The sequence below is a fragment of the Botrytis sinoallii genome (assembly GCF_014898435.1).
Source record: "Botrytis sinoallii strain Bc 23 chromosome Unknown BSIN_006, whole genome shotgun sequence".
Lineage (NCBI taxonomy): Eukaryota > Fungi > Ascomycota > Leotiomycetes > Helotiales > Sclerotiniaceae > Botrytis > Botrytis sinoallii.
This window is the reverse complement of record NW_024066033.1, coordinates 1,315,195-1,337,075: the sequence shown is the minus strand read 5'-3', so window position 1 is coordinate 1,337,075 and position 21,881 is coordinate 1,315,195. Positions and strand designations below refer to the sequence as shown.

At 35.3% G+C, this 21,881-nt stretch overlaps 2 protein-coding genes across 2 annotated transcripts; both read left to right on the top strand.

The window, feature by feature from the left end:
- Positions 1-4,485: 4,485 nt before the first annotated feature.
- Positions 4,486-5,276, top strand: EAF02_004161 (uncharacterized protein; the record flags this gene model as incomplete). The annotated part of the gene is given in 2 exon segments (XM_038900209.1): positions 4,486-4,591; positions 4,603-5,276. The coding sequence occupies 2 exon segments, from the start codon at positions 4,486-4,488 to the stop codon at positions 5,274-5,276; spliced, it is 780 nt and encodes a 259-aa protein (XP_038759916.1).
- A 2,842-nt stretch (positions 5,277-8,118) lies between these two features.
- On the top strand, positions 8,119-8,623 carry EAF02_004160 (uncharacterized protein; the record flags this gene model as incomplete). Its single annotated transcript, XM_038900208.1, has 2 exons — positions 8,119-8,415; positions 8,514-8,623. The coding sequence occupies exons 1-2, from the start codon at positions 8,295-8,297 to the stop codon at positions 8,621-8,623; spliced, it is 231 nt and encodes a 76-aa protein (XP_038759915.1). The 5' UTR covers positions 8,119-8,294.
- Between the last annotated feature and the right edge of the window lie 13,258 nt (positions 8,624-21,881).

The window sequence follows — 21,881 nt, the reverse complement described above, 5'->3', positions numbered from 1 at the left end:
TTTGTCAGGAAGGAAGGAAGGAAGGAAGGAAGGACTGAGTATAAGGCGGATACTGTAGATTGAGTGGAAACTGGGGATGTTGAGTTTTAGATGAAGGTTTTTTTTTGTTATGTTTTTTTTGGGGGGGTATTTTCGGGGGTTGCTTTTGTTTGCTGGGAGTGAGGGTGAGTGTGGTGAGTGTGGGTTAGTAGGGTAGGGTGCAGGGTGTTGTGGTTTGTGAATTGATGGATGGGATGGAAGTGGTTTTCGGGGGGAAGGGGTTTATGCTGGGGAGAGGAGATATAGATGAAGAGTTATGGAGAAGTATAGAGTAAAATGGATGGTGGAATCTCTAGGTAGGTAGGTAAGGTAGGTAATTTAGGGGTCTATGATGAATTCATTGCATGATGGGTGATTTATGATGAGGGAGAGGTGCATAGGAAATGGAAATGGAAATGGAAATTTATGGATAGGATGAGATGAATGAAATGTATGAAAATGAAATGAGCGAAGATAGCTTGCACAACATACGCAGTGTGCAATGGTCAAACGTTGGTAGGTAGGCACTGCATACGATAAGTAGGTATGTACTTCGTAAGTAGGTGGCAAGTGATGTGTAAACCCGAAGGCACACAGCGTATGTTGTAAGTAAGTAAGAAATAGGTAAGAAAGAAGGAAGAAGAAAGAAACTTCTCGTCATGCGAGGAGATAAATCAAACCAAACCAATGCAGCCGCGCGCACATTTTCACGTCAGGAATGAGAGTTTGTAGGTTGTTGGGTATGGTATGAGATGACATGAGATGATATGAGATGACATGACATGAAGCGAAGTACAAAATTCGGATCCGGAGTTGGAGATATGGATAGGTTAGGTAGAGACAGAGGGTGTGGGAGTGCTCGAAACGGGTTTAGGATGGGGTGGATGTCTAGAATGGGATGGGATGAACCACTGGAGGAGCATTGATGTGAGTTTCGAGTTTCGAGTTTCTTGAAATATTGGCGCGGAGGAGAGAGAGAGAGAGAGAAAGAGAGAAAGAAAATACCTAGTAGGTAAAATGTGAGCGATACGCGTTGCGTTAATAGCGTTTAGAAGGGTCGAGATGTATTTATAGATTTGCTTGTTTTGTTGTGTGTACTTGGTGTGTAAGTTGAGAGAGGAGGATGGATAGTGTGAAACTAAGTGAACTACCATATGAGTAAGTGCATTTTGTATTGAGTCAACTTGGGTGAGAGGATTAATTGATAATCGACAAGTTAGTTCTAGAATCGAGAAGTGAAAAGATGTTTTTCTTCGAGATCGGATCGACACGCACGAGATGAAAGAGAAAAGGGAAAAGAGAAGAATGTTGGAGCGGGATGGATACTTTACTTTGTAGATACTAAATAGGTGTGCACTATGGATGAGATGGAAGACGGGTTGGAGAGTCGAGATATTGACAAGCTGGAGTTTTGTAGACGGGATGAATGGATGAATGGGTTTATTATGATTAATATTTAATACTTGGGTATTTAGTAGATAGGTACTAGGTAGATAGTGTAATAGATATAAATAATAATAAGGCTTTGCATTTATTATCTATTTGGGTGTCTAGATTTTTGGTGGTGTTAGACTAGACTAGAAGACAGGATCGGATAGATAGAATAGAATCGTTTGGAGGATTCGATTTGACCTTGGCCGCTGAAGTAATGGGCGAAAGGCATCTACCGTACCATGGATGTCCTAGGTCGTACTTGTTATCGAAGCTCGCGTAGGTACATGGTATCAGATTGGTCTACGATAGAGTCTAGACAATTGAATCCTTTTTGCCTCTTCCTTCAGCGATTCCTTCTGGTGTGAAGAGGCTTGTATTCCGTTCACGAATGTTACACTTGGTTAGGATAGTGTGGTGTAGTGTAGTGTAGTGTAGTGTAGTGTAGTGTAGTGTAGTGTAGTGTAGTGTAGTGTAGTGTATTGATTATTGATTATTGATTATTGATTTGATTGTTGAATGGTCTGGATACTAGATGGCTAAGAGGGAATGCAAATCATGTAGTGTACCTACCGCTCGAGTCTGAAGAAGAGTGGTAGATGGCAAGATGAAGGGTTGATTGTATCTGTTGGCACAAGATAGGAAGTTGAATGAGGATATGTGTTGGCTGTACTCTGTATCCCCTCATGATACCTACCTGAGTATCATCATCATCATCACTGCCACATTCACACCCACTCCCACTCTACAATGTACAATGTACAATGTACCCCCAAAGCTATTTATTGCTCATTGCTCATTCATCATCCATATTACTTCCATCCCTTTCACAAATCCATCCGGATCCCCAATTCATAACTCACATAACTCACACAATTCACACAATTCACACAATTCACACAATTCACACAATTCACACAATTCACACACACTACCTAAACGACGCACGTTCACACATCGTACAAGCTCCCTTAACCCACATTTCCGTTCCGCATTGCTTTGACCATGCCATCTCATACCATGCCAATGATCCCATCCCATGCCATGCCATGATCCATCCCATGCTCGCCATACTCATGCTAATTCATGCTTTAACACCTACACATGCCAAATGACTGGCAGTCAGACAAACCCCTTCTCCACGAGGGATCGTGTACCTGAAACGTTAAAAACATCAGATGGTTGAAACGAGCAAATCACGGCTGACATGTTCCCTGTCAAGTGAAAGCGTGGCCCACTTGGAGCTACATAATAAACTGCGCGAGCTGCGCGGGCTGCGCTACGCCTCTTGACCAGGGCCGTTTGCAAGACGGGAGTTTGGTGATGGTGGTTTGTGATCTGACGAATGCCTAGATTTCTTCTTTGGGCGAATGATTAATGCATTACGGTACCTAGTCGGTAGTTGAACGATAGATGATGAGATGGATATAAATATGGATATGGCTTTAGACAATTGGAATCATCTCGAGTGCATTTCGTACCCCATGTGCCAATCAAAACTCAAATGGAATCCATCAGAGAAGATGACATTCTTTTCACGACATTACTCATGATTTTAGCGCTCAAATAGTTTGATATCGGAGAATTACCCTGATGAAGGAGTTCACTGTTGATCAGAAGGAGAACTCCAGCTCCGGGAAACTTTCCAACATACTTCCCATCATTCATCCAATGATATCGATGAAGGATTACTTTTTGGCCCTCGGGGAAATAGCTCAGTGTCAATTGTATCATTGTATCATTCTCCATGCCGTTTTCTCTATTTCTGATTTGTTTCCTTTTCAACATCATCGTCCATCAATCTTAATTAATGCCCGGTGGAAAGCTTGGGCATCTCTTTCGACAAGGGGAACATTCCCTCTTGGGGTCTTTTGACTATGCTGCAGTCGGTTTTAAATCATCTGCACGCAAAAATTCATCCATCTCTCCCCCCTTAGAAACATACCCGTAGACATTGCATGTTGGTTCTTTTGTTTCCTAATCCTGGTGACAAAAAAAGAAAGCAAAAATGAGGAATCCTGGTGAGTGTGAAGCCGTCCATTAAAAAGTTAAGTAAATGCTTGTTTGTTTGTGTCTCTTGGTCTCGGTCAAAAGAAAAGACCCAAAAGAAAGAATTACTAGTATCCTTTGGCCTATTCGGCCTTTTTTACCTTTTTACCTTTTACCATTTGACAACTCCCGTTTACCCAAAGTGGCCTTGTCATCTGGGAAATCATTCCTTTCCTCTTCCCTTCCCTTCCCTTCTTTTGCTCAACCCCTCTTCACCACCAAATTCATCGCAGGATCGATTAGATATCTTTCGATCTTATTTCTTAAACAAAAAAGAGTCGTGTTGAAGTATACGTTCCTTCAAAGTTTGCCTTGATTGCTGGATCTACAGATTGTTCGACACATTCATTATCGACAAACAAGAAATTCACATATCCCACGATCCCTCCCTTTCGAGCAACCTCGATCATTTGACACGCTCAGGAATATTGAAATAACTTTCTCAACTTCCAACATTCATTTTGGAATCCCACGACAAAGACGTGTTATCAGATTCATATTCACTGTTTCTTTGCTATTACACATCCCGAGGTCATCACAACAGATCAAAGTTATCAGTACATATACATATATTCACTTCAACACGTCAAATCAAAATCAACAGTACCTACCCTTAAGGAGTCACTTTTTCCATATCGGCCCGCCTCGATCTTAGATTTGCGTCACAGAGTCATTCCTTCAAAATTAAGGTCATTCCTACAAAAGAGAGCATAGTCGTGCGACAGACAACACTAAAGCTTCTTTATTTTCAAAGCTTCAAAAAAGATTTCTCGTCCAACCAGATAGATTCCAGAAGCTCACCTGCAGGAAACATCTGATCAACTACCAATCTTGCTCAGTCAACCTCCTGCACTGATAAAGATTACCCGTCGGAAGATCTAATCCGGAATATCTTACCGGGGCCAATATATACCCCCACCATATCACCTCCAGAAAGTAGTTGATCTTATCCGGAAGACAGATTCCGAATCTTCCATATCAGCAATTATGTCTCTCGCACGCGCATTTACAACTAGGAGGGCAAAGAAGCAGCTCGATGTCGCTGCTCCTTCGCCAACTGCTCAACGACCGGCAACCCCAAAGTTCGCTCATGGTACTATCAAGCGTGCACAGATTTCGGCCCCCGACTGAAACTTCTCTCTACAACCAATATGTTGTCATACAATGCACCGGATCTCTACCCAAAGGATGCCAGTAAACGAATCGCATCAAGCAGCACGGCATCAACTCATTCCGGAGAAGAGTCAGATACCTCGCGAATGACTAGCTCAACAAGTCTAACTTCTGCCGATACATTGTCAATTGAATCTCGTTCGCCAATAACTCCAGCCGGAGATCATCTATCGGCATTCAACTTTGGCAAAAAATCAATTGAGATTGCATCTGGCGATGAAGCACCTGGTATTCCAAGCAGAGCTCCTTCACATACTAAGAAGAACCACGAAATCATGTCTCGCAAAAACTCTGTTGCAAGAATGTCGTCACCAAAGAGCTCTACCACTGTTCGATCAACAATGCATATGTTCTCACCAAATGTTCAGGAAGCAGTTGCCACTGAACCACATCCTTTCGGCAAAGAACTCGCTCAGGTTTCTGAGATTGCTGAGGAATATGGCATCACCAAGGAAACTTTGGCTGTTGTCGATGAGGAAGAACAAGAGTTGATATCAAGAGGATTATTCAAATTCAGAGCCGAAGACTACATGAGTGAAATACAAGGACTATTCATGAGTGCTTTTGGCGAAGTCAAACCTACCATCGGACCAGTATGGATCTAGAATAAATGAGGCAGGCTTCTCTTTATTCTACGGCTTGACGCTACTCTTAAAAATTTCAATGTACATATTTTATAACCACTCGTCACTTGACGAACTTTCTTTACATTCCTTTCATGATTATTTCATATAATCTTTACATTACGTTTCTTTCGACTGTCATGGAAAACCCGGTGGAGGAGGAGTTTATTACGGCCTGGAATTTTCTTTTTTTTTCAAGGGGACAGGATAGGAGGGAAAGATGTTCGATTGGTCGGTCGATATTCATGGATTGGCTATATCCCGGAGTTTTTCTTTTAGGGCAAACTCCGACACATTCTCTTGGGTCTCTTTTTCATTGATTGTTCTTTATCTACCACACACTCTTTTTTTTGAAGATATCGTAGGATATTAATTCGTTGATCTGGATAGGATCTGGAGGTACTGGAAAATAGTGCCTTGTGTATTTTGAAAGTGAAGAGAGATGAAGGAAAAATGATGGAGGATGCGGATGCGGATGGGGTTAAACTGAACCTTTAATTGCTAGTTACTAGATAAAGGACAGACCATACATACAGACAGCAATGTTTAAGATACTTGGGGAAAGTGTATTGGCACCTTGTGATTTGTGTGAAGGAGATTTTCTTTCATGGAGGTTGTGAATGTGTGATGTGTAGGGAGGCAGGGTATAATGTTGATGTTGATATTGATGTTGATTGTTTTCATCTGAGATATCTAGGTACTAGGTAGGTATTATGGCTCGTATGGGTGAGTATTAAAGAAATCCAAATCATAGGTAACCTGTTTCAAAAACCCATATCTAGAGAAATATACTGGGTATCTATGTACGAGTAGATAGGAATGAATATTTGTTACTTGATATATGTAGTATATATGTACATCGGTAGGTATATGTATAGAGGTATATATAGAGGTATATATATATGAATATAAATTATTCTTATATACTAGTAGGAGGTAATAATTAATTTGTTGATTATATGTTAATTGATTATATATATATATATGTGGTGTGTGTGTATATGTATATGTATATGTATATGTATATTTGAATATATTATATCTTGATATTCTGATATTCTGATATATAATATAGTACTCAAATACTCAAATATCGAAATATCTAAATGTACTAAATAGATAAATAGATAGATATTCATTAATATGATATTTATTATATATGTATATATATACTATGTATACTATAGATTATCTAGGTAGGTATTTTTTTTTCTATTTCTTCGGGATACTAGATATTAGTATCGAGAGTATACTGAGGGATATACAATATAGGTATTAGATAATGTATTTCATATGCGGTATTGAAGTTGATGCTGAGATTGATTGGAGAATTAGAGAATTGGAGATTGAGAGACTGGGAGACGGGGGAGACGGGGAGATGGGGGGTAATGTGGTGTGATTTGGTGGTTTGGTGATTTATTTATATCTCGGTCTATCTTGATTCTTGAGTTTGAGAGGGATAGAGTTTTTAAAGGGAATTGTGGGGGGGCTTTGGAGGTGTGGTGTAGGTACTTGGGTAGGTACTCGGGCCTTGGGGACTGGTGATGAGAGTAATGGTTTGGACTCTGGACTCTGGAGGCTGGAGGCTGGATTAGAGTTGTGAGGTGATGGATGTGTGATGTCAAGTGATGTGATGATTGATGTATGAAGATTAGATAAAGTTTTCTTTTCCTTTTTTCATCATTTGTTTTCGGATGTTGGGATATTTGGTAGTGTGATATATCTACCCAGCTATCTATCTAGCTACCTACCTAGCTGTACCTAGGTAACTCAACGAATGAGATCATCAACATCAACATCACTCAATCAGATGAGACGAGCAGAGCTTAGTTCGGATGAGCATACGGGAAGGGAAGGGAACGACGGAGAAGCTTTCATACCTAGATCCTAGGTAGGCTCGGTAGGTAGGTAGGTACTTGAAACAGCGGATGTTTGGGATGAATAAACGGGTGAGTCTGGATTCTGGATTCTGGATCGACGGCGTGACTCGTGAGGTGGGGGATTCTCGGAGGTGGTGGATAGCTTGGTGGGTGGGTGGGTGTTTAGGGAGGAGTGTGGTTCTGTTTATTTAGCTATTTTTGGAGTGGTGGATGGATGGGTATTGTGTTGTACCATCATGTATGTATGTAGGTATTGTATACATATCGATTCCTTGATATCTATCATTCGAAAGAAGAAGGAAAGAAATGGGCAACGAAGGATTGTGTAGGGCAAAGCCATACATGTATGTGAAAATCACTTGGGTTGTGTTACTATTGCGTTTGTTGCATATCTGAATTTTCGACGCAAGTACGCGCATCCATCTTTTTGTTGCATCTTTCTTGCACATCCAGCTTTTTGATACATCCCGGAGAAAAAGCCGTCCACCAAAATTCTATATCTTAATCAAAATTTAATATCAAAACAGCATATGAATTCTTTTGATTGGAATTCTATGCATTAATAATTTTTCAAAGAAAGATTCTAATGCTTCAGTTTTCAAGATAATATAATACATATAGAATTTTATATGGAGTATTGAAAAAGACTATCTCTAGATTTCTTTAATTTTTGCGGGTTTGTTGTCCGGCTTTTTCTCCGGGTCGCGAGATCCCCTCCTCTTCTTCGTGCAACCTCTTGTTTTCAGACATGCAACAAAAATTCTAATCATGTGTATCCTCTGATCAAGCGATATTATTGGCTGTGCAGGACTCACTTATGTAATTGACTAGAAGCTTGAGGCTAGTGGTTTTAGCGTGGAAAGCTAGTAAGCTAAGAAAAAAAATCTTGTGGCATGAATTGGAAAATTAACATCACCACCACAACACAACGAAACAAATATTGAACAACATAATTACGGCGTAATTCTAGGTATTGATGACAGTGTCTTGCCTTTTTGAAAAGAATGAGAATGATGAGGATATGATAAAAAGAGATACCATTGAAGTCAGAGGAAAAATAATGGAATGGTTATGAGAGATTGACTACTTATTGACAAGATGTCGCGATTCATCATCCTCAATGGGTATCACTTTCATCACTAACAAAGCAGCTCAATTCGCACGTCACTCCTTCATCACAAAACCAGCAAACAACAATCTCAAAACACAAACGATACATCGCATCCATATCCCAACTCTCCGTAAGTACCCTTTCTCTTCTCTCAACCAACCAAACCAGCATCACATAAAAAAAGACTACAATGATGAGATCAATACCCTCAAAATTATCTTTAGGAAGAGCCGTATGAGGTTGACATCCCTAACAAAAACACTCACGTTGATATCCGTGTGGCATCGTCATATGCAGCGGGTATTGAGGTCGGTGTGGGATCGTTGACGGTGCTTTGAGTGTGGGGTTCTGAAGTTTCTTTTTTCCGTTATGGAATTTTGTGATGATGGTTTGGGAGGATGGATGGATTTTTCTAGGATTTAAGCTAATTTTTTGCTGGAAGAATAGAAAGATATTGTGAGGCTTGTGAGGATATGAATGAGCATCTCGGGGGGATATTAAGGAGGGGTTTGAGGTGCTGGCATAGTCCAGGGTCATATCGATGGCAGAATTCGGGATACGTTGGAATGGATGTTTCTGCTGTTATACTAGTAGTGGCATGACATTGACTCAATGCACAAGCTGGCGTATCTTGCAACTGGTCGATGATAGTTGGTTGACATGTCACCTTTGCTTGCAAGGTCGATTAACTCAACGATCAAGAATAGTCAGATGGGTCTTCTCGCTGGGCGTCACCTGCCGGTGCGGATGATAGCAAAGTCGATTATCCTCCATGTCATGCTGTGTACGTGGTCAAGTGGCTACCTGGTCTGTAGGAAATGCATAGTATGCTGCCAGTCTTTCCTTGAAGGATCCTATTTTAGCTGCATTGGATGTAACTCTTCCATAGTGTCACGGGTTCACTAGCGTAGTATATTAGCGTAGTGGATGCTTAGTCATCTTTGCCATTATATGGCAAAGTTATATCGTACCACTTTCAACCTCTTTGTAGAATATCATATATTCAATCTAGTACCTATCCCTTGCATTGTGATAGTATATTCTATCTTCTTAAAGGTCCTGTTGCTATATGTCAACAGCAATCCGATCTTGATAACAATATTCTGATAGAGACTTCGTCTTCGCCCTTGTCTTTGTTCTTGTTTTTGTCTTTGTCCTTGTTTCGTTTTCGTTTTTAAAATGATGGATACACCTGGTTTGTTGTTTATAGAAGATGGAGTTCAAATATCCAACAATCTTAGAACAAGTATTCGAACTGTCTTTGCTGAATGGCAATGGCTTGTGAGTGAACTTTCAAGCGTCTCCGACCCTGATCTTCGAAATCCAGCGCTTAGCCTTTCTGAGGACGAACAATTATATTTACATTATTTATATAGCGTTGTTAATAATTCATTGGAGTCACTTCATAACATACAGACTAGGATGGACGCAGATCTGAGTAACAAGCGTACAGCCCTGGCTGATGTACAAACCTACTTACAAATCCAGATACAACTGAATGTAGTATTACAAAACCAGCTTTCCTAATTACTGCAAAACACACCAGCCCAGATCTTCAACTCATCTATTGATGCTCGGTAACAAATTTTTAAAAACTCGAAAACCTTTAAAGGAGAGAAGACTAATATAATAATACAATAAAACAAATATCTAGCTTGGAAATAAGAATTACAAATCTGCTGGATGTCTAATACTATTGTATTTGATATTGAGAAAAAGAAACTTTTGTATATAGTCTTTTTTATCGGAAGATATATATATCAAGAATGATTAAAAGATATTGATGATATTTTATAAAATAACTTGGTCTATATAATCGCCGATTCATTCCTCAAAAAGCTTGATAGTCTTTATATTACAATCAACTTCGAGTGGGAAAGTAGCAATTCAGTTTGATAAACTCAAAATGCTGGAGAGAAATAGGTTTTTGTAATATTCTATATATAATTGAAATATTTAGGCAATCAATGTTACAAGTCTGATCGAGAAATGGTTTTTGCTTTAAAGTAAAAAGTTTCTGAAGAATTAAAACTCATAATTTGTATAGACTTAAGCCTCTGTGTATTAGATGACATCAAAGGGTAAAAAAAGAAATTCACAATTTGGAGTCAGAATTACTGGGAAAATGATTATACAATATAGGTTTATCAAAAAACAATTACAATCAATCTCGATTCAATATAACCCTTTTTATATTTATTATTGCTTTATATAATAACCCTAGGGATACGATGACTCTCACCTGTATGTGGTGTATTCTACGAATCTTCGATTGTGCGATCGGAGAGCTAAGTAGAGTTAACTGGAGCTGAGTGGTGGTTATATACTAATTGGAGGCTGTATTGGGAATAAAGGTATACGCAACTGATCACCAAAGGGTGATCGCGAAGATGCTCGGAATAAAGGATTATTAGCAAAACGGAGATGAAAATTATTCGATGATGAAAGGGAGATAAGAGTGGGATTGATGCAGAACTATGTTTTTACGAATCTGTATAAGGAGTAGAGTTAGAGTATATTGTGGTAGAGCGTTTACAAAATAGAATTAGTTTTTGAAATAGCAGATAATGAAGCTTTTATAATATAGCTGAGTCTGACTGAAGCTTGTATTGGGAATAGAGCCGATATCCTTAACTTAACGAATGAAAATCGATAGAATACCTTTGGAATATTAGTGTATAGAGTTTTTACAATCCAATAATATATATGATCTGCGGGTATACCGGATCGGATATTTACAAATAATAAGGGGAATAGTAAGAAGTATATAAAGGTTAGGATAGTGTTTATTAAGGCTGGCAGAAGTATATATGGAATAGAAGGAGGAATGTTTTTAGTATTTTATTTTCGAATATGTGGGAGCAGTATGGCGGTAAAGGAGCTTCGATATAGGAAGGACGCTTTTAGCAAGCCACATTCGATAATGCTCGATCGGTATTACAGCGGTGGAGGATTTCAGATAAAGGCTAATCTTATAATATATATGTACAACACGCTTTTAGTGCTTTACTTTCGACTACAAACTATATATTAGGGGAATGGATTTTACAAGCAAAGCTTTGGTTAGTAGGTTGGAAACACTATAAAAGGGCTACCTAGTTAGAAATCTGAAATAGCAAGTCTGCAAGATATAGTCGGCCTTATTGTATAGAAAAGATCCGGCAAGATAATGCAAAACGGTTATTAGCCGCAAGACGTAGTATATAATGACAGCGACAGCGATACTGTCTATATAGTTCGAGAGAACGGATGTGTGTATTGGTCTATAATCGGATATTATAGAACAGAGGGTATAATGGAGGTATCAGATAGGTTTAAGGAGTAAACAGAAATGGAGGCGTGAAGGAATGGTTTTGGTCCTGGCCGAAACTTCCGAAGGTAATCATACAATAAGTGGTTTAACGTAGTCAGAAGATTCTACAGAAGTCTAGTACTAATAGCTTTATTACAAGTGAGCCGGGAAAGTATCTGTAGGTATAGCGAACCTACTTTGTATTATAATATATTCTAGAAAGTAGTTATAATATAATTCATTTCTGTCCCCGTGGTGGACCGACGAGTGTAAGGAGGCACACCGAACATATACACAAACCAGGAGAACTGGAACTGCTGACAGAATAGCAACTGCCCAGTAGGACCTATAAAGGGTCGTGTGAGCATTGAAACAAGCCTATTAAACTAAGCACTTGAACAATGTACAGGACGATCAGGAACTATACAAAGTTATAAACTAATACAAACTGATCCCAGAAACAAGCCTCAAGATCTCTCTTTTGGTAATCGAAAACCAGAAAATCACTAATACCAAGAAAAAAGCCGAAACACTCTTTACAACGGTACTCGACCACTTCAAAGTATCGAACAATCTACAGCACAACCCTCTACAGGAATAGAACTGCCAAATAATTTTATTATAGAAAAGAACAATCATTATAAAGGAAGTGGAAAAACATATAATAGAAGTCAGGAGTATATTATCCGAAATCGATCAGGCAATTGTTCGCCTTTTCAAGATATACTAGTCTAGTATGAAGAGTGTAATATATAAGATTTTCGCAATCTGCCTTAGGTTTAGCTATTATTCTAACAAATGGAAACTTGTTGAAGTAGTTATACTGCTCAAGGTTAATAAAAAGGATAGGATATTCTTAAGATTATGGAAACCGATTGTATTGATATCGTGTATTGGAAAAGAACTAAAAAGGTATATCGCCAATCAAATTATATAAACAGCTATGAGATACAACATTATCAGTCCTCAGTATTGCGGAGTGCTATCGAAAAAAGCCGGTATTGATCTCACAACTATCTTTACCTATAATGCTGAGCTTGTTTTAGTAGTTAGCAAAATGGTTATATTAATAATAATGGATATACAAGGTGTCTATAATGTATTCTTTAAAAGATAGCTCCTATAATGTATGAAGAAGCAGGGTTGGCTTATAGTGCTTTTACAACTCGTTGATTTATTCCTGACTGAGAAATATATACATGTAAGGCTTGAGGGAATTACAATACAAGATTTCCCGGTCGTATACAGTACCCTCCAGGAATCACTACTCTCCCCTATTCTGTATACCCTCTATCTTGTTAAGTTTCTCAATCAAGATAAAGCACAGTGCTTCAGATATACTAATAATATAGCTATATATTATATATCTAAGAACCTATTTACAAATATATGTATGCTCCGTTAAACCATTCGATATATCCTATAATAGAAAGATTAGAATAAAGTCTTTTTCGTTCCAAAAAAGTTTGAACTATTTTATATATCGAGAAAATATAAAATTGCAAATCCGGCTATAAGGATAAATCGGAACCTAGTTATTACACCAATCCCTTTAGAACTCACCAACAGAGCACAACCGACCTTACACTAGCTTGGTATCTTTTTTGATCGATGTCTAATATTTCTATAATATATCAAAACGCATACTACAAAAACTATATGTATTACATCCCACATCCGATCAATAGTTTATACAGCTTACAAACTATCTACAGCCTATCTATAAAAAGCAATCATTACCTATATATTCCCCATCGCCCTCTTCGGCTCCGAAATATGGTTCGATGGGCTATACAAACAACACCCAAATGCAAGTTATATTCCGATCAGCATCGAAATCAAGAAATATATCGATCTAGTCAATAAAACGATTTACAATACAGTACGGGGAGTTTTATCTGTTTACAAAACGACTTTGATAACCACACTCCTCATAGAAGCTAATCTCCCAATTGGAATTGTTTGTACTAGAATAAGCCAGATTGAGGTTTGCATTTCGGCTTCAGATAGTGGATATACAATACCTATTTGTAAACTGATTGAAACTGTATATCAAAAAGAGAAAATGAGGTATAGATATTCTGAAAGATTCCAATACAAAACTGTAAAGAATAGGATAGGCGATTTCTGTTACCAAATGTTCCAGACTTTTATAGTCTTACTTCTCTTCTGAGTATTGTATTGATCCAATGAATGATATGGATAAAAAGGACACTGTAAAAGTATTCAAGAAATGGTAGGACTTAATCCCCCAAGAAGACTATTCTGTATTTTCAAATAGGTTTGAACAATACAATAAATACAGTTACTACATAAAGTATAGCTTTGCAATCTATTATGGTAAGCAATAGATCGATAATGATTATAACTGTATATACAAATAGTCGCATATTTTTAACGCTGAGGCAATCGGCGTATAGCAAGAATTAGAATACCTTCTAAGTATCATTAATTGCTTTTATCAGAGATGAATATAGTTATATATTGATAGTACTTTAGTAATCTGGGGAATACAAAAAAGCACCACTGCCTTCTCTTAATAGACATATTACAAGTACTATCAAGCAATACAATATTACAATATTATAATCAAATAATCCTCTAGGCATATTAAAATTGAAGGTAATAAGATAGCCGATTGCCTTGCTAATCAGGGTATAGCTGGGCTGCTTGACCCTGGCTTATCCTGCCTCCTTATAATCAGTAGCTCCCGCTTTGTTCTATGTGCTAAATGTCGGTACTTTAAAAATAGATAATAAAGGAAAAAAGGGATCTGATTTTTGAAATATATAATATATAGAAACCGATATATAATATCTCGGAATTGGAAAACCTCAAGCTTTTTTGCAAAGTACTATACAAACTTATAATGATATAGACCGAATATAGTGACTTTGTAGTTTATTATATCAGATTCAATTACGAAAATAATACAAATATCTGTATATATAGGATTAAGAAAAGCCTATTATACTTCTTTCAATATTCAATCAATAATCAAACACACAGCGATTGGTTATTTATACTAAATCGATTTCAATCCAAATAGAATGTAATAGCATATATCAACCACATTCTGTAAACACAATATAACTTTACTAACCTTCTTGTTAGATCTAGATTCTATACTAGGATATACTCAAACTACACAAAACTACACAAATTCCAATCTACTCCAATATCCCGAAAATAAGCTCTCCACTCTAATCAACCTAAGACCCGCACCAAACAGTTATAAATACTCCAAGCGCTTTCCCGATTGATAGCGATTGATCTAATTATCCGTCGATACTCGAATAATATACAAAACAAGGCCCTCTAAAATAAAACCACAAATCTTTAGACAGAATAGCCACAGAATCGCCATAAGCAATATTGAGCAAGGGAATATTAGAGGCAACAAGCCCCTGATTAGCTAATATTATATTACTATAAGCGGCTGGAACGCTAGTGGCCTGTAGGCCCGCTTTTTAATACATCTAGAATACCCCTTGGGAGGTCAGATATTAGATGTTAATTACTATAAATAAATAAATAAATAATAGATATTATTATAAAATATTTTATTATATTTATAATAATAGGATTATATTTAGAAATCTGGATATTCTTTATTATAAAACTCTTTTCTAATATATTAGTTATTTTTGGCTTGCTATAATTACAATACTATAATCTGTATATAGATTGGGTGAATATAATACTTTCTTTTACTTCTCGATATTATGCAATACAATATTATTATAAGAAAAGCTTATGCCCTCAAGTATCTATAATCAAATCAATTTAGTAATAATCTAATAATATTTCAACTTTTTAAAGTATTAATCTAAAAATCAAAAGGGTCTTGGATATATTATTGTTATTAAAGATTGTTTTTTAAAAGCTTATAAAATAAAAGATTATTGGTTATTATATATAAAGGATAATAATGAACTTGATAGTGATTATAGATCTAAAAACCCTGATATAAAATAAGATATATTTATTAAAATAACATTTATCTTTAATATAAACCACTATCGCACAAGGGCCTGTAATAGGAATATAGATATATAAGCACAGATAATACAAAACCAGCTAAAGATATACCCAACAGCAATAAACAAGATTGCAGAACAAAAACAAAGAAAACCAAATCCAACAAGGGAATTATTATCATTCCTTTCAATATTATTATTAATAATTCGAGAATACAAAACAAGCCCAAACATAAAGAATATTCAATAATTATATACCTCGAGTTTTGTTTCTTTCTATCAACAAGATAACATTTATATAATACAAGTCACCTAGAACGAGTTAGATCAGGCTATAGCACCCAAATATAAGCTCGATTATGTCTCTGTAAATAACTTTGCTAAAAATAAGTAAAGTTATAAAAAATATACTTCAGAGATATAATAACCTAACTAAAACACTTTTTATAATATCACTATATTTATATGACTTTATTTGAGATTGTTATAAATCAGTTTATCTATAAAGGATCTCTAAGATTGATATATTAAAGTTTTTAGTAGGAAAATCAGACCTTAGTAATTGTTACGTAAGCGGACACAATAGGAGTTGTAAGCTTTACCACTACGCCACACACGCAATCTGTCCAAAAGGCACAGTATCAGGGATTGTTTCCTGATAGCTTACTACTATATATATATCCATATAACAGTAATAAAGAGATATAAAATATACTCCCTAATTGGTTTTGAAATAAATTATCAACTTTCCTTTCTCGAAATACTAAGATACTATTATTATAATAAGCTTGAAACTACAGAATCAAATTAATATTAGACAAAGAACTATCTTATTTCAAAAACTGATTATTATTACTATTAGAACTCGAAATAATTCGGAAGTGGATTGATAATAACCTTTTTAAAGGATTTATTTGGGAATCAAGATCTTGTAGTACAGTATTACTCCTTTTGGCAGTAAAGCTAGAAGGCGGAGTCCATATTTATTAAGATTATTAAGAATTAAATAATATTATAATAAAGAACTGCTACCTTTTACCTATTATATAAAAAACTCTTAATGTATTATGTAATACTAAGGTTTATTCTAAACTGAATATTATTATTGTCTTCAACAAATTGTATATTGTAGAAGGGGATAAATGAAAAACAGTTTTCATTATATGTTTTGGGTTATTTGAATTCCTTGTTATACCCTTTGGGTTATGCAATGTGTTAGTATCTTTCCAGTATTATATCAACCATATGCTTTTTAATAAACTTGATAAATACTATATAGTATACCTTGATGATGTTTTTATTTATTTTAGTAATAAAACGGAACATAGGGAGTATATATGAATAATTGTTCAAAAACTTGCTAATACAAATTTACAGATCGATATTAGTAAATGCGAATTCGAGACAACATCCATACAATATCTAGGTCTGATTATTATCATAAACAATATCAAAATGGATACTAATAAAGTCAAAGCGATTATATTTTAAAAGCAATTCCTCTCAATAAAGGATCTATAGTGTTTTTCTAGGATTTGCTAATTTCTATTAATAATTTATAAAAGATTTCTTAAAGATTTATTATTCTTTGAATAACTTGTTATACAAGAATATCTTCTGAATATAGGATTAAATATATAAGAATACTTTCGAAATACTAAAACAGGCTTTTATAACTATATCTGTTCTTACGTATTTTGATTATAACAAATATATAGTTTTAGAGACTGATACTTCGGATTGAGCTTTTAGGGGAGTGCTTTCTCAATATAATAATGAGAATATTTTGCAATCAATAGTCTATTTCTTATTGAAACATTTAGTAACAAAGTATAATTACAAAATCTATAATAAAAAGCTTTTAGCAATAATCAAATCAATAAAAGAATAGCAATCTGAACTTTAGAACTTATAATAGGAGTTTGAGGTTCTTATAAATTACAAGAACTTAGAATATTTTATTATAATAAAGGCTTTTAATTAATGATAAATTAGATAATCCAAGTTTTTATTCTAATACAACTTTTGCATTGTATATAGATTAGATATTTGTTATGGTACGGGTAAAGACTTATATTGTATCATAAGGGTAGAAGAGCTATGGAAGAGTGAAGCCCTACTTATAGGAAGTAGGGCGCGCTAGTATTCTGTACCTGAAGCACGAAGGCAACTACAGATCATATAGTTGGTGCTATAACAGTATCTTCTGCTTAAGGCGATTGGTTTACAATCGCAATATCAATTAACCTTTAGAATATAAAATAATACTAAAATACTTTAATTTCTATTATTGGATTAAAATGAACTTTCTTAGGAGTAGTAATCAATTAACAAAGCTTTTTAGGTTTGCCTTAGCCTTGATTTAGGGGTGTGCTTGGTATAAGTATTAGCAGAGGATCAGGAATAGTAGGTCTTTTGAAACCCATCCAAACAAGCGGTTCTAGCTTATCTGGATTTGCTAAATGAAAAGCAATGATTGTATCTTTCTGGCTGCAAAGGTCTTCAGCAGATTGCCAGAATGCTAGGTAATATTTCCATTTAATCTGATAATGAAATCCGTTTTTATTATAATAATCAAATAGTTTATCGAATTCTCACCACTCGATTTCTTTATTCGTTTTGTTATCTCTTTCTAGAATGTGTTTTTGATTTTAGCGGGATTCAGTATTGTTGATTGTTTTTTGACCAGCTAATCCGGGTGAGTAATGGAGTGGTCGGAGTAATGAGTTATGGAATACTGGAAAGATCTTGAAATTAATAGGAAGCTGGAGTAGACAGGCTTGTTTGTAAACTTTAATGATCTTATAGAGGCTGTTCTATTTGTTATTACCTTTCTTTATCAATCGATTAATCTTTATATTCTTAGTACTAATCTATACTCTATTATTCTCTTTGTATAAAGAAAAGGGACAAGAAAATCAGCCTCAGGGCATGCGAATCGATCTACAGCAAGTGGTATCCGCTCTATAGCAAAAACTGTTATAGAATCGGCAGCACAGGCATAGTGGATCAAACAGATACCAACACTCTCCAAACAATACCAAAAATGGGACCCAAAGAGCACAAACAAATACTCTAAGGAACTAGAACTCTTACAAGCAACTCTCTACTGCATACTAGCGATTTGCTCAGTATATGGCGATTTTGAAAGTTATTACCGACGATTTAAACACGAGGAAGCAACAATTCATTGTTTATGCGGAGTATTCAAATCCCTTAAGCATATTGTGTATTGCTACAAAGTCCTTACAACCTATAAAACCTAACCCCTAGATATCAAGCTCAAATATCCACCCTACAATCAAGCAGCTCAAGAACAACTACTGAAACAACTAATGTATATATCAGCCAAATTCGCTAAATTTATTACTATAACAGATTTCTATAAAAGCATATACCCTAAAACATTATAGAAGAATAGAAAAAGAGAAGGAAAGGAATCGATTAATCCAGACAACATAAGCAGGAAGTAAAAGGGGATAGATCTAGAAAAGTTATATGGAAGAAAATTGAAGTACACAGCATACCATATTGTAATAGAATGTATACAAAAACTATTCTTACAGAATAAAGCAACTTTCAAATAAATACTATATAGGAGATCGGAAAGCGCGTATGGAGGCGCTCAGAGGATTGGAGACAAAGGTGCAAGTGTGCTAGCCATCGCTTGAGAGGCTACTAAGGGTATTGAGACCCCATCCCTAGGAAAGGGGGATCATGTAAACTAGAAGATCATCCCGCAGTTAGCCCAACCGTAATGCCCCCTGGGAGGCTCGCCTATACGGCCCGGTTGAAAATTACTAATAATAATAATTTGTATAAAGAAATATCAATACAAGTTTTATTAGCATAATCTTTATATTTCTGAATAGATTGAACAATTAAAGCTTTCAATTTTGTTAGAATAATATCAAATCGATTTTGTAATCTCATTAGCCTTTAAGAACTCGCGCCTATATTGATATAATAAATTCAGAGGAACAGATAAAAAGAGCTCAACACTAAGGTATAAATGAAAATTATAATTAATAAAAAATAGGGATATACTAATAATCTCCGAGGTTGTATTATTAAATACAAACTCTACAAACAAAAGCCAATTATATTAATTATCTTAATAAAAGTTCATAAAAGCTCAAAGATATTATTTTATTATAACATTTATTCTCTCTATTTGTCCATCAAACTTAGAGTAAACGAGGAGGATTGTTTCAAAATGATTAAAAGGTATTCGGATAGGTATTTTCAAAATTCTGATACAAATTGCAAACCTCTGTCGAATATAATGTTATCGAATGAGCTGTGTAAACAGTAGACTTTCTCAACAAACCAATTAACAAGCTTCTCTGTAGAGAGTTCTACAATCGAAATAAAATAATATATTTTTGTTAAACAACAAACAACTATAATAATATATTGATACTTCTTACCATAGCGTTCGCTAATTGATAGCAATATGATATAGTCAATGAAAATATTGAACTAGAGACGAAATGGTATAAGCAAAGATTTTAGGAATTCGAGTATAACAAGACGGGAGGCTTTAATTCGGAAATAAAGTTGACAGACTTATATATAAGTTTTGATTTCTCTCAATATATTGAACTATTAGTATATACGGAAGATAAGGTCAATAATCTTAATTCGGTCAGGGTACCCAGCAGGTCTGATAGAATATATTCGATATATGATTTGGATGTGGAGTTTAGTAAAGAAAGAAATAAAAAGGTGATTGTAATAGAAGATTTTATTATTAATCAATTTATAATTTTGAAGGGTGATTTGGAGATCTTTTTGGATAGATAGTAATTAATAGTAAATAGCTGAGTTCCAAAGGGTTTTGTATATAATAATAATCAATTCAAATGATTTGTATACTATATCAATAAGATTGTTGATCGGCTTTTCGATATCGGGAATAATTATATTTATAGGGACTGTAGTAAGATTAATATTATTATTAATTTATTAAATAAGATCTTTGAGTATAATATTATCGAATACTTTTTCTAAAAGAATTGTCTATAAGCGATTTTTGATCTAATCATTATTGGGATTGGTATAAGTAAAGTGGTCTTCTATTTTTCGGCTTAATGTATTAGGGCGAACTGTTTTATAGCTAGGACGGTATATTTATTTATTTATTTATAGTGATTAACATTTAATATCTGACCTCCCAAGGGGTATTCTAGATGTACTAAGGAGTGGGCCTATAGGCCGCTAGTATTCCAGCCGCTTATAGTAATATAATGTTAGCTAATTAGGGATTTGTTGCTTCTAGTATTCTTTTGCTCAGTATTGCTCATAGCAATCCTGTAGCTGTTCTGTTTAAAGGTTTGTGGTTTTGTTTTAGAGAGCTTTGTTTTGTATGCTATCCGGATATCGATGGATAATCAGATCAATCATTATTGATTAGAAGAGTGCTCGAAGTGTTTATAGCTAGTCAATGTAGATCTTAGATTAATTGGGATGGAGAGCTTATCTTTGGGGTATTGGAGCAGATTGGAATCGTGTAGTTTCGCATAGTTTAAGTATATCCTAATATAGAATCTGGATCTAGCAAGAAGGTTAGTAAAGTTATATTGTGTTTGTAGGATGTGGTTGATATATATTATTGTGTTCTATTTGGATTAAGTTGATTGGTGTAAATAGTTAGTTGTTGTATGTTTGATTATTAATTGAATATTGAAAGAAGTGTAGTGGGCTTTTTTCAATCCTGTATGTATAGGTCTTTGTGCTATTTTTGTAATTGAATCTGATGTGATAGATTGTAAAGTTATTGTATCCGATTTGTATTGCTATAAGTCTGTGTAATATTTTGTAAGGGAGTTTGAGGTTTTCTGGTTTGAGGTATTATATATGATTTTTATATATTGTATGTTTTGGAGATTAAGCCTCTTTTTTCCTTTTACTATTTACTTTTGGAATGCTGATATTTGGTATGTAGGATAGAACGGAAGCTACTGATTGTAGAAAGATAGGATAGGCCAAGGTCAAGCAGTCCAGTTGTATTCTGATTAGCGAGGCGATCGGCTGCCTTGTTATTCTCAATCTCAGTATGCTCAGGGGATTACTTGATTACAATATCATAGTATTATATTGCTTGATAATATTTATAATATATTTATTGAAAGGAGATAGCAGTACTTTTTTGTATTCCTTAGATTATTGATGTACTATCAATATATAACTATATCGTCTCTAATAGGGGCGATCAATAATATTCAAAGGCGTTCTAGTCCCCGCTACACGCTAATCGTTTTAGCATCAAAACATGCGATTGTTTGTGTACACGGTTGTAGCTGCTATCGATCTGTTGCTTAC